The sequence below is a fragment of the Chiloscyllium punctatum genome, chromosome 3, assembly GCF_047496795.1.
Source record: "Chiloscyllium punctatum isolate Juve2018m chromosome 3, sChiPun1.3, whole genome shotgun sequence".
Classification (NCBI taxonomy): domain Eukaryota; kingdom Metazoa; phylum Chordata; class Chondrichthyes; order Orectolobiformes; family Hemiscylliidae; genus Chiloscyllium; species Chiloscyllium punctatum.
Window position 1 is genome coordinate 44216806 of NC_092741.1, and position 14235 is coordinate 44231040.

The 14235-nt window shown below is 43.0% G+C and overlaps 1 protein-coding gene across 2 annotated transcripts in view; it reads left to right on the plus strand.

The window, feature by feature from the left end:
• Window positions 1–14235, plus strand: part of scml4 (Scm polycomb group protein like 4) — a 125824-nt gene that overhangs the window by 99904 nt on the left and 11685 nt on the right. For both annotated transcript variants that reach the window (XM_072552493.1, XM_072552501.1), the window contains 2 exons: window positions 1050–1316; window positions 12195–12358. In XM_072552493.1, coding sequence (XP_072408594.1) covers window positions 1050–1316; window positions 12195–12358 — 431 coding nt within the window. The remainder of the gene's footprint in view (window positions 1–1049; window positions 1317–12194; window positions 12359–14235) is intronic.

The following is a 14235-nucleotide window of genomic DNA, read 5'->3' on the forward strand; positions in this document are numbered from 1 at the left end:
TAAAGTAGCTGACCTTTTTTTACATGGTAGACTATGAGGATGTACAATATCTTAATCAAAACAATACCAAAGCAATAATTTTTAAATGGAATTACATAAGCTGAAGATTTTCATTTTGTACCCATCAGAACTAGTACACAAGACACAGACTTGAAAGAAAGCGACACTATTTTGTATTGCATTCCCATTTTCAAGATTTTCTATCCAGCCCCTTAGTACAATCCCTGTTCAGCTTCTTCAGACCCTTGTATATTTCAATGAGCTCAGTTGTCAGTCTTCAGAGAGTACAGGCTGAAATTACTCAGCCTTTCATCACAAGTCAGCCCTCCCATCCAATCCAGTCAACTTCTGCCATACCACCTCCAATGAAAGTACAGGTTGTTCCGCTATAACGTGCATTTCATTAGCACAACTTCGCTGTAACGCGATGGACAGATTGGAGACACAGTTTCCAAAGTGCAAACGTTTAGAACGTGTGTTGGCTGTAACGCGATCTGTGGCACAGAGATGCAGTAAGAACAGTTAACCATTATTGCCCTGATCAATCAGAATCTGCATTCCTGGTCTGGGAATTAAAATTGACATTTAACTGCTAAAGTGTATGTCTAGTTTTAAGGCTGTTGCTTACTTCCTAGCTCTGATGAATGCAAGATAAAAAGCTTCAATTTCTAGTTTCCTTTTAGAAAGGGTCAGTTTCTGTACTATAAAACATTTACAGGCCATCCCTGAGTTGCGAATGGGTACTGTTCTGGAGTCTGTTTGCAAGTCGATTTGTACGCAAATTGGAATATAATGTAGGCCAATATCAAATCGCCATTTGTAAATACAGGAAATGTTCATAGTTGAGTCTGTAAAATTACACTCCTGCATGGATTGCGTGCTTAAGTGTTTGCATATGTAAGTTGGAAATTATAAAGGGGGGACCCCTGCAATTGGATGAGAATTTGATAATGGCCCTTGTTCCACACTGGGATAACAGCTAAATAAAAAGTGCACGTTTAATGATAAGGCCTTAGTATAGTGTCCTTTGTATATGTTTTTCGCTGCAGAATCTGTGATACCAGAGGATGACCTCATTGGAACTATAGAAACCAGGTATAGTGTGGACTCAATGGATTCTCCTGTGCACTTGATGAATCCCTCTAGCCCATCAAGGCGTAACTCTGGAGAATACAGGAGTGTAGGGTCCGCACCCTATAACTACCGCTCATCCTATCAGTCTTCCAATGGACCTCCTTCAACAGGCCTGCGGCGACTCTCCTCCAGCCCAGGTACAGGAGTAACCTTTTATGAATCAAAAGGAAGAAGTAATACAGGTATGTTTCACACTGCCACTGCCTGTTTTAGAGATATGTTTAACTTTGTTGTTAGTAATGTGAAATTTGTGCCTTAAGTACCCACAATTCTCATGAGCATGAGGGTAATGAGAACATAAGAACTAGGTGTAGGAGTAGGCAATTCAGCCCCTTTAATCTGTTCCAACATTTAATACGATCATGGCTGATCTCATCTCGGCCTCAACTCCACTTTCCTACCCACTCTCCATAACACTTTAACCCATTACTAATTAAATATCTGTCTATCTCCTCCTTAAATTTACTCAATGTCCTGAGATCCAACCTACTCTGGAGTAGTGAATTTCACAGAGTCACAACCCCTTGTGAGAGGTAATTCCACCTTCTCTCTGATTTAAATCTGCTAACCCTTATCCTAAAACTATGACTTCTCATTCAAGATTGCCCCACAGGAGGAAACATCCTCTCTATGTCTGCTTTGTCAATCCCCTTTAGCATCTCAATTAGATGTCCTCTTATTCTTCTAAACTCCAGAGAGTATAGGACCAATCTGTTCCTCATTAGATAAATCCCTCATCTCTGGATTCAATCTAGTGAACTTCCTCTCAACTGCCTCCATTACAACTACATCCCTCCTCAAGTAAGGAGACCAAAATTGTACACAGTACTCCAGGTGCGGTCTCACTAATGCCTTGTACAGTTGCAGCAATACTTCCTTGCCTTTATATTCTATTCATTTAGCAATAAATGCCAAAATTCTATTTGTCTTCCATATTACCGGCTGTACTGGCATATTAGTTTCCTGTGATTCATGCACAAGGATTCCCAGATCGCTCTGCACTGAAGCACTCGAAAGATAATAAGTTGTCTTTTGATTCCTCCAAACAAAATGAATTAACCCACACTTATCTATGTTGAAATTCCATCTATCAAATATTGGCTCATTCATCTAACCTATCCATACATGTTTGTGAATTTCTTATTTCTTCATTGCAATATTTCCCACCTATTTTATTGTCATCTGCAATTGTGGCTATCGTAACTTTTATCACCACATCCAAGTCATTAATAGAGTGTGGAAAAAGATTTGCTGACCCACGATAGGCCCATAAAAGCAAATTGGCCAAATTGTACCAGGACACCCAGAATTCTTGAACAGCTCACGAACTGGGTCAGACGATACGCAAACAATGGAATCCACTTTCAAGCTCCCATGGACATGACAGAGGCTCAAAGCCCTCAGGGCAATTTCACAACCCAGCAGCAACAAAGCCACACAAAGAGTAGGACAGACAGATAGGCACCACAGGACAGTGGAAGCACCTCACCACTCCAGAAAAGACTTTAACACCTACCTGGGAAGATAAATGGAACCATGATACTGTCAGGATGTTGCATTGTGTGAAGGAACAGGACATTCATCTGATAAACTGTTTTCCAATTAGCACCCTTGCACCAAAATTACTCCATTTTCAGAAACATTGTATTTTCCCATTTCTTAATCAGTGTCATTGTGCAGCCTTACTATAAAACTGGTCTCATCCTCAGCTCTGGGAGGAGAAATCAAATTCTCTGTGCAAACTGTCAGTTCTGTGTCAGCTAGTTGTTTTCTCCTCCCAGCGATATCACTTGCAATAAACTTTTTGTCAGTTTCACTTCAAGCTGTGTTTTGTGATCTCTAACCTTTGGGCAAATTTCTCCGACATGGAGATTCTGAATATTTGGGACCGGAGGACCAAACCCTCTGACACCTCACTTGTTACATCTTGCTAACCATATCTCTGCTTTCTGTTGGGTATCTAATCCTTTATTTAAGCTCACAAATTACCCCTAACCTCAATTGATCTTACCTCTGCATTACCATGTATACAGCAACTCATCAAATGCCTTCTGGAACTCCAGATATACTACATCTCCAGGTTCCCCACTCTTCAACCTGTTTGAATCTTCATTGAACGCTACCAATTAGTCAAACACGATTTATCCCTCATTAAACCGTGATGAATCTGATGGATTGTACTTTAACTTTCCAAATATCCTGTTATTACTTCCTTAATAATGGACTCTAACAATGTTGAGTGAATCCTTAGAAGAGTATAAAGGAAGTAGGAGTATACTTAAGAGGGAGATCAGGGGGGCAAAAAGGGGACATGAGATAGCTTTGGCAAATAGAATTAATGAGAATCCAAAGAGTTTTTACAATACATTAATGACAAAAGAGTAACTAGGGAGAGAATAGGACCCCTCAAAGATCAGCAAGGTGGCCTTTGTGTGGAGCCGCAGGAAATGGGGGAGATACTAAATGAGTATTTTGCATCAGTATTTACTGTGGAAAAGGATTTGGAAGATATAGACTGTAGGGAAATAGATGGTGACACCTTGAAAAATGTCCAGATTACAGAGGAGGAAGTGCTGGATGTCTTGAAATGGTTAAAGGTGGATAAATCCCCAGGACCTGATCAGGTGTACCCGAGAACTCTGTGGGAAGCTAGAGAAGTGATTGCTGGACCTCTTGCTGAGATATTTGTATCATTGATACTCACAGGTGAGGTGCCGGAAGACTGGAGGTTGGCAAACGTGGTGCCACTGTTTAAGAAGAATGGTAAGGACAAGCCAGGGAACTATAGACCAATGAGCCTGACATCGGTGGTGGGCAAGTTGTTCGAGGGAATCCTCAGGGACAGGATTTGCATGTATTTGGAAAGGCAAGGACTGATTCGGGATAGTCAACATGGCTTTGTGCGTGGGAAATCATGTCTCACAAACTTGATAGAGTTTTTTGAAGAAGTAACAAAGAGGATTGATGAGGGCAGAGTGGTGGATGTGATCTATATGGACTTCAGTAAGGCATTCGACAAGGTTCCCCATGGGAGACTGGTTAGCAAGGTTAGATCTCACAGAATGCAGGGAGAACGAGCCAATTGGATACAGAACCGGCTCACAGGTAGAAGACAGAGGGTGGTGGTGGAGGGTTGTTTTTCAGACTGGAGGCCTGTGACCAGTGAAGTGCCAGAAGGATCGGTGCTGGGTCCTCTACTTTTTGTCATTTACATAAATGATTTGGATGCGAGCATAAGAGATACAGTTAGTAAGTTTGCAGATGACACCAAAATTGGAGGTGTAGTGGACAGCGAAGAGGGTTACCTCAGATTACAACAGGTTCTGGACCAGATGGGCCAATCTGCTGAGAAGTGGCAGATGGAGTTTAATTCAGATAAATGCAAGGTGCTGCATTTTAGGAAAGCAAATCTTAGCAGGACTTATATACTTAATGGTAAGGTGCTAGGGAATGTTGCTGAACAAAGAGACCTTGGAGTGCAGGTTCATGGCTCCTTGAAAGTGGATTCACAGGTAAATAGGATAATGAAGAAGGTGTTTCGTATGCTTTCCTTTATGGGTCAGAGTATTGAGTACAGGAGTTGGGACTGAAAATGTGTTGCTGGAAAAGCGCAGCAGGTCAGGCATCATCTAAGGAACAGGAGAATCAATGTTTCGGGCATAAGCCCTTCTTCAGGAATGAGGAAAGTGTGTCCAGCAGGCTAAGATAAAAGGTAGGGAGGAGGGACTTGGGGGAGGGGCGTTGGGAATGCCATAGGTGGAGGGAGGTCAAGGTGAGGGTGATAGGCCGGAGTGGGGTGGGGGCGGAGAGGTCAGGAAGAAGATTGCAGGTTAGGAAGGCGGTGCTGAGTTTGAGCGATTTGACTGAGACAAGGTGGGGGAAGGGGAAATGAAGAAACTGGAGAAATCTGAGTTTATCCCTTGTGGTTGGAGGGTTCCTAGGCGGAAGATGAGGCGCTCTTCCTCCAACCGTCGTGTTGCCATGGTCTGGCGATGGAGGAGTCCAAGGACCTGCATGTCCTTGGTGGAGTGGGAAGGGGAGTTGAAGGGTTAGGCTATGGGGTGGTTGGGTTGGTTGGTCCGGGTGTCCCAGAGGTGTTCTCTGAAATGTTCTGCAAGTAGACGGCCTGTCTCCCCAATATAGAGGAGGCCACATCGGGTGCAGCGGATGCAATAGATGATGTGTGTGGAGGTGCAGGTGAATTTGTGGTGGATATGGAAGTGTCCCTTGGAGGGAAGTAAGGTGGTTTCTTGCGGTTGCAGGGGAAGGTGCCGGGAGTGGAGGTTGGGTTAGTGGGGGGTGTGGACCTGACGAGGGAGTCACGGAGGGAGTGGTCTTTTCGGAATGCTGATAGTGGAGGGGAGGGAAATATGTCCCTGGTGGTGGGGTCCGTTTGGAGGTGGCGGAAATGACGGCGGATGATACGCTGGACATGGAGGTTGGTGGGGTGGTAGGTGAGGACCAGTGGGGTTCTGTCCTGGTGGCAGTTGGAGGAGCGGGGCTCAAGGGCGGAGGAGCGGGAAGTGGAGGAGATGCGGTGGAGGGCATCGTCGACTACGTCTGGGGGGAATCTGCGGTCCTTGAAGAAGGAGGCCATCTGGGTGGTACGGTTTTGGAACTGGTCCTCCTGGGAGCAGATGCGGCGGAGACGAAGGAATTGGGAATATGGGATGGCGTTTTTACAGGGGGCAGGGTGGGAGGAGGTGTAATCTAGGTAGCTGTGGAAGTCGGTCGGTTTATAGTAAATGTCCGTGTCGATTCGGTCACCCGAGATAGAAATGGAAAGATCTAGGAAGGGGAGAGAGGAGTCTGAGACGGTCCAGGTGAATTTGAGGTCGGGGTGGAAAGTGTTGGTAAAGTGGATGAACTGTTCAACCTCCTCGTGGGAGCACGAAGCAGCGCCGATACAGTCATCGATGTAGCGGAGGAAAAGGTAGGGGGTGGGGCCAGTGTAGCTGCAGAAGATGGACTGTTTCACATATCCTACGAAGAGGCAGGCATAGCTGGGGCCCATGCGGGTGCCCATGGCTACTCCTTTGGCAGACCATGGCAACTCAACAGTTGGAGGAAGAGCGCCTCATCTTCCGCCTGGGAACCCTCCAATCACAAGGGATGAACTCAGATTTCTCCAGTTTCCTCATTTCCCCTCCCCCCCACCTTGTCTCAGTCAAATCCCTCAAACTCAGCACCGCCTTCCTAACCCGTAATCTTCTTCCTGACCTCTCCGCCCCCACCCCACTCCTGCCTATCACCCTCACCTTGACCTCCCTCCACCTATGGCATTCCCAACGCCCCTCCCCCAAGTCCCTCCTCCCTATCTTTTATCTTAGCCTGCTGGACACACTTTCCTCATTCCTGAAGAAGGGCTTATGCCCGAAACGTCGATTCTCCTGTTCCTTGGATGATGCCTGACCTGCTGTGCTTTTCCAGCAACACATTTTCAGCTCTGATCTCCAGCATCTGCAGTCCTCACTTTCTCCTACAGGAGTTGGGAGGTCATGTTGTGGCTGTACAGGACATTGGTTAGGCCACTGTTGGAATATTGCGTGCAATTCTGGTCTCCTTCCTATCAGAGAGATGTTGTGAAACTTGGAAGGGTTCAGAAAAGATTTACAAGGATGTTGCCAGGGTTGGAGGATTTGAGCTATAAGGAGAAGCTGAACAGGCTGGGGCTGTTTTCCCTGGAGTGTCGGAGGCTGAGAGGTGACCTTCCAGAGGTTTCCAAAATTATGAGGGACATGGATAGGGTAAATAGACAAAGTCTTTTCCCTGGGGTGGGGGAGTCCAGAACTAGAGGGCATAGGTTTAGGGTGAGAGGGGAAAGATATAAAAGAGACCTAAGGGGCAACCTTTTCACAGAGGGTGGTACGTGTATGGAATGAGCTGCCAGAGGAAGTGATGGAGGCTGGTACAATTGCAACATTTAAGAGGCATTTGGATGGGTATATGAATAGGAAGGGTTTGGAGAGATATGGGCCAGGTGCTGGCAGATGGGACTAGATTGGGTTGGGATATCTGGTCAGCATGGATGGGTTGGACCAAAGGGTCTGTTTCCACACTGTACATCTCTATGGCTATGTGACTCTATGACTCTTCAGTGCAGAATGGAGGGTGTGCTACACTGTCGGAGGTACCACCTATTAGATGAACCCTTAAACCAAAGTCCCACCTGCCTTTTTGGGTGGTGCTATCGATCCCATTGCACTATTTGAAGTGCAGGAAGAGGTATATAGTCAGAGTGCCATCTTCCAGGGGAGACATCAAGCAGAGCTCCTGTCTGCCCACTTAAATCTTATGACACTATTTTAAAATGGAGCTGGGAAGATCTTCTCATGTCCTGATTACTATTTATTCTTCAACCAATTTTAACCAAACAGATTATTTCTGAGTTATCTCATTGCTGATTGTGGAGCCTGGCTGTGTATACATTCGCTACTGCATTTCCTGACATTAGACCAATGGTCTGAAGCTTGCTGCTACTTCAGGAGGGCATTGTTGGGAAAATTCCTGATTCCACACACTAGACTTGGGGATAAATGCCCCATACAGCCTGGTTTACACTCCCAGGGGAGGGGTGGGGAGAAGTCAGTGTTTTTGAGAATCGGCCAGACGCCTCTGGGTGAGGGTGCAGGCTGAAAGCACCCTACACTTTCCCCAAAAGACAAACAATGAAACAAAAGCAGCACTTGTCTCACGTTCTTCACTTCCCACATACATCCCATGTATCATCCATGCCAACCCATGCCACATCCACCCACCTCTTGTGGCCTTCATGCCCTTCTACCCACTCCTCATGGCTCTTTATAACTTCTATGACCCTCAACACACTACCCATGGTACCACCTGCCTTCCATGCCAACCTGTGTCCTGCACCCACCTTAATATGACCCTTTATAGCTCATGTGCCAGTTTAGTGCAAATTGATGCCAACCCGTTATATCACTCAACACCTGTGGTCCTCCCTCCATACCAACTTACTTATGTCCACCATTGCCAGACTCTGACCTGTGCTACATTTCAGTGAAATAAAGTTCTAAATGTCTCTTGATCAATTCACTTTTTTATATTTATTTAGAAAAACACGTTCATAGTAAGAATAATGAAAACAAATATTCATAGCCCCACTTCAAGGCATCATAAGCACTTGGCGCTGTCAATCAAACAAGAACTGACAGGTACCCCACTGTGATCTTAATGGTTGTAAAATCAATTATGAATTTCCTATATTGTTATCCTTCAGGTTTATGTTAAACACACAAAGTTATGTAGGATGTACTAAAACTGCAGACAGTTTTACTAACTTTAAGGGATATGGCATTTAAATTCCTCCAAGAGTTTGACACTTCTAAAGAACTTGATAGTTCCCTGGACAACTTGATCATTTCAGTGAATTTATTCACTTTTTACATCTACTTTAACATTCCCAAAGAATGACTTTAACCTCTCCCATGGAACACTTTGTCCCAACTCTCACCTGACATTTCCAAAAAGTGTTCGTGGCCCTGTTTAAAATGATGCTCTTCCATTCCAAATAACTCAGCCAGCTTGAGACCTTACCCAGTAAAGTGCAAAGCCCACAATTTGTGTTTTAGACATCCTACTCCTGAAAATTGGATACAAATGATTGTTATGGACCAGACCATATGCCCTTAAAATATATTAAGAAGATAGTCTAGATGCTAACATTTTTCTTATTTTAAAGCATTGTGTTCCAGTTGTAATTCAATTAGCCAAACTACTCGACTTTAAGCAAAACACACTTTATTTTTACATCAGAGTTAAAATACAGACAAAATAAAAATAAAAGAATTGGCTTAGCCGTAACTCTATGGAAATGTGTAACAAACTGATAGATATATTAATTACTACTAATTGACTGCTCCAGTGTAGTAACACTCCAAAAACACATGCTTCACAAAGGCAAATTCAGTAAAATAGATTGTGTCACATGCAATTCTGGCAGCAGTAAGAAAACCCCAGCTTTTCTCTGTAATAGAGGAACAAGGGCTTCCACATCCACGTTCAAGACCCCAGCAACTGCTGACAGTTAAAGCAAAAAATCCCTGGTTCTGTGGAGCCTGACCCCAACCATTTCAGGGCTGTTCCAACTTTTTAAAAAAAGTTCTCGATGGCTTCACAAGCTGTTTACTTTACTAGCTTTGAGCAGATTGCTCGGTACCTCTGTCTCAACCTTGCTCCATAAAAAGAACAGGACAAAATACATTTCTTAAAGCCATAGTATCATCACACACTTTGATATGTACAGTTCCCACCATAATCCAAGATGTATAAAATACAACTTGCACCCATTCTCAACCTAGTTGGAGTCTAGGTTTGTGGGTGGGACTTCCTGAATTGGGTCACAGATGCTTATTTGACTAAGCTAGATATGCCTCTGTTGTTTCAGCCAGTTCATTTCAAATACACTTGATTCACTGTAAACCATTTTCAGAATCCTTAACTTTTTATTTTACGTGATTTTTGCTTGGAATGGCTTGATGGACGAAATGCTCTATTCTTGTTTTATCTATGAAGTGGAACTACTTGGTCCAACTTTGTTTATAGCCTCTGATACTTTGCAATGATAGAAACCTGATGGCACAGAAAGAGAACATTTGACCCATTATATCGCTGCCTGCCAAAATACAGCATTCTAGTCTCATCCCAGGTGGTGCGGTGGCTCAGTGGTTAGCACTGCTGCCTCACAGTGCCTGGGAACCGAGTTCCATTCCACCCCCGGGTGACTGTCTGTGTGATGTTTGCACATTTTCCCCGTGTCTGCGTGGGTTTCCTCTGGATGCTCCAGTTTCCTCCCACAATCCAAAGATGTGCAAGTTAGGTGAATTGGCCATGCTAAATTGCCCATAGTTTTCAGGAATGTGTGGGTTAGGTGCATTAGTCAGGGGTAAATGTAGTGTAGTAGGGGAATAGGTTTGGATGCGTTACTATTTGGAGGGTCAGTGTGTACTTATTGGACCAAATGGCCTGTTTCCACACTGTAAGGATTCTGTGATCACATTTTCCAGTTTTTGATCTTTTGTGCTGTAGGTTGCTGCACTTTAAACACATATTTAAATAGTTTTTAAATGCTTTAAGACTTTCTGCCACTATCATTCTTTCAGGCAGTGAACTCCACGTGCTGGGTGGGAAAAAGAATTCAACTCTTCCCTATTACTTCCATCGTCTACTTCAAATCTATATTCCCTGATTATTGACCTATCAACAAAACACAAATCACTCATTCCTCTCAGTTTTACCCTCAACCATTGTTTTTAACCCTATGTTTGCTACTTTCCTCAGGTTTAATGTGCTTGGACTAAATGCTGAAATGTTATAGAATCATACAGAATGGAAGAAGACCCTTCGGTCCAACCAGTCCATGCCAAGTAAAATCCCAAACTGAACTAGTCCCACCTGCCTGCGCTTGGAACAAATCCCTCCAACATTTCTGACTCAAGTACTTATCCAAGTGCCTTTTAAATGTTGTAACTGTACCTGTATCCATCACTTTCTCTCGTAGGTCCTTCCACATGAGAACCACTCTGAACAAAAAAGTTGCCCCTCATGTATTTTAAAATTATTTCTCCTCTCATCTTAAAACTATGAGCTTTAGTCTTGAAATCCCCCACTCTGTTATGTCCCTCATGCATTTATAAATCTCTATAAGGTCACCCCTCAACCTCCCAAGCTCCAGTGAAAAAACTCCCAGCATATCTGGCCTTCCTTAAAATCAAACACTTCACTCCTGGCAACTTCCTGATAAATCTTTTCTGAAGTTTCTCGAGTTTAATAATATCTTTCCTATTAACAGGGTGACCAGAACTCCAGAAGAGGCCTCACTCCACGCCCTGTAAAACCTCAATTTGAATAATCTCCTTTCTCAGCAGCTGTCCTTGACTCTGACACATTCCATATAGATTCCACCTTAACGCCTGCCCTGCTGTGTGCATTCAGCATTTTCACTTTCTATTACAGCACCAAACTGACTGTGTGCTGTCATGTGACAGTGCTCAATCGTTGACTCGCTTTCTCAAATGGATTTCTGATAATACCCCAGGCTCCCTAACACCTTGGCAGCTGAGACCACCAGCATGAGAGTCCACCCGTTGCCCTATTGAAACGTTGAATGCTTCTGTGAAAATGAGTTAAAGTTCAAAGTGATGATATTCCTCCCACTACCTGAGCCCTTGTCTTCCACTTTTTAAAAAATAGTCAATGTGTTTTTAGATCGGTACTTGTGTTCACAAGAAGAGTGACCTTGTTTGGTTCTGATTACAGAAAGCAGGAAGTGTGTTTTCTTGAGGTTTTCATTGGCACTGCCAAGAACAAGGCTTCAGTGTGTCAGCTTGGTTCTGGTTACTGGGAGGGAAGTGGAGAAACAGGATGTGGAGGGAGGTGGTGCTGGAAGAACAGGTCATCTTATTGCGGTGTTATCAGATTAGAGGAAGTCAGCATTTGCATTTCAGACAGCCTTGGTAGACTTGACTTGTGGTCTCTATCATTGAATCTTAGAATGTCTGCTTATGAAGAGAGAAATGAAATATTTCTGGTTACCCATTAAATTGGAGGTGAAGCTGGAGAGACAGAGGCAGAAGAAACTCTGTGGGGCTTGGGGTGAAGTGGCAGGGAGTGGGTTGTATGTGTTGGGGGGAGGGGGTCTGCAAACCTGGACATATTTTGAAGCTTTGAGTCATTCCCAAGCCCAAACATTGAAGAATTGAATAAGAAATGTATGTCAACTCAAACAATAGCCACTACATATGTGTCTACTTTTATTGGACACAAAGTCTGCTACCTAAATGTGTTTATTACATGGGAAATAAGGGTTCATCCATAGCAGACCACAGCAATAGATAACACTGATAGTCCTTCAGAGTGAAGGATTAGCAAAGAGCATAATATTCAAAATATCATTAATAAAATGTAGAATGGACCTAGAATTCATGTTATTTGGATGTGTTGTTTGGTTTTGATTTTTGCTAAAATATAATAATTTGCTTCATGGACACTGAAAGGTTTTTTTTGCTGTTTCTTTAAATTTCTTCCCTGCATTGTATTAGCATCCAGTCCTGCCTCAGGCTCTGAACGACACATGCTTTCTCAGGACTCCCTACGGTCATTGAGCAGGCATCCATCTACCTGGACTGTGGAAGATGTGATGCGTTTTGTCAGAGAATCTGACCCTCAGGCTTTGGGTCCACATGCCGAGCTTTTCAGAAAACATGTAAGTGTTAATCTATGAGGTCACATAAAAATGAGGATGCTGTTACTCAGTGGTTATGTTACTGAACTTGTAATCCTCACATTCCTTCTTCTCCACAGAATCTTTCTGAACTGCTGAGTATTTCCAGCATTTTCTAATTTTATTTTAGATTTTGTGTTTTAGTCTTTTAGATCTTAGTATTTTGCATTTGCACTAATCCAGAGACCAAGACGAATTATCCAAAGACCAGAGTTCAAATCCCTCCACAATCACTAAGGATTTTAAATGCAATTACTTGAAAAAAAATTAGGACCAACATTGGTGACCATTAAAGTGCTGAATTGTCATTAAAAAATTATCTGGTTCACGAATGCTCTGATTTCCTCCCACAGTCCAAAGATGTGCAGTTTAGATGGATTGACCATGCTAAATTGCCCCATAGCATCCAATGATGTGCAGTTAGGCAGATTGGCCATGAAAGATTTGGGGGTACGGGGATAGTGTTTGGGTGAGATGCTCTTCGGTGTGTCAGTGCAGTTTCAATGGGCCAAATGGCCTCTTTCCACACTGTATGGATTTTATGATTCTGTGAATGCATTTTAAGAAAGGAAATATGTCATCCTGACCTGGTCAAGCCTATATGTAACTCCAGGCCTGTAGAGATATTATTGATTTCCAACTAGCCTCTGAAGTTGCCTAGCAAGCCACCCAGCTGCATTCAAGAAGGTGGTTCACTGTCATCTTCTCAAAGGCAACTAGGCTGGGTCATAAATGTTGACCTTGCCAATAATGCTCATACCCCACCAATGAATTGTTTCAAAGATCTTTGACTCTGCTTCTGTAATTATACATCAAGGCTGGGTTTATTTTCTAATCAGGCAAAAGACAAGGACTGCCAATTTCACTTGTTATCCTCCAGACATCAAATAGGTTTGAACATTTGTGTGTGTTAATCTCACACTGCTGTTTAATCCTTTGCAAGCGAAGTACAGTTCAGGAGATTAGGATGCCGGATCAGTTTGGCTGGAACTTGGAAAGAGCTAAAGGCAGTAAACATTGATGGGAGTTGTATGTAAGCTGTCAAACAGTATTGATGATGTACAGCGTGGTATCATTTAGGAAATTAGAGATGCATGTGACAAAGTTAAGACAGTAACCACAAAGAACGTCAAGCTACTCATAGACTGGATGAACCGAATGAGCACGTAATGCTGTGGAGGATGAATTCCTGGAAAGTGTTCATGATGTTTTTCTGAACAGTATGATGAGGAACTAACTAGAGAATGGGTTATTTTAGATCCGGTATTTTGCAGTGAGAAAGGGCTAATTAATAATCTTGTCATAAAGTTGTTTTTACATTATGTTTGAAAATTATGCCATTTGATCCAAAACTCAAACTTTAAGTCTAAGCAAAAGAAACTGTGAAGGTACAAGTTGACATTGGTAGGTTGGGAAGCTATATTATAAAACCTGATAGTACAGTGACAATGGTTGGAAATTGAAGAAAAGATATATCATTTTACAACAAATATACAATTCTTTGAGGTACTAACACCCAACAGAAAAAGTGATCTACTGTGGTTAATAAAAAGAAATTAAAGGTTGAATTAGATCAAGGAAAGATGTTTCTAAAGTTGTCAAAAAATATTAAGCACAAGGACTGTGGAGCTCTGCGCTGCAGAGCAATCTATGTAACCTCATGATGAATTGCAAAATGTTAGTGTCGAGGCACAACAAGTAACTAAGAAAACGAGAGGCATAACATGGCCACCCTTGTAAGAGGTGATGCAACTGAAACATGTAGGATCCTGAGGCTCTTGACCAGGTTGATGCAGAGAAGATGTCTTCTTTTGTGGAAGAATTGAGATCTAGGGGTCATTGTTTAAAAATCAGACTTT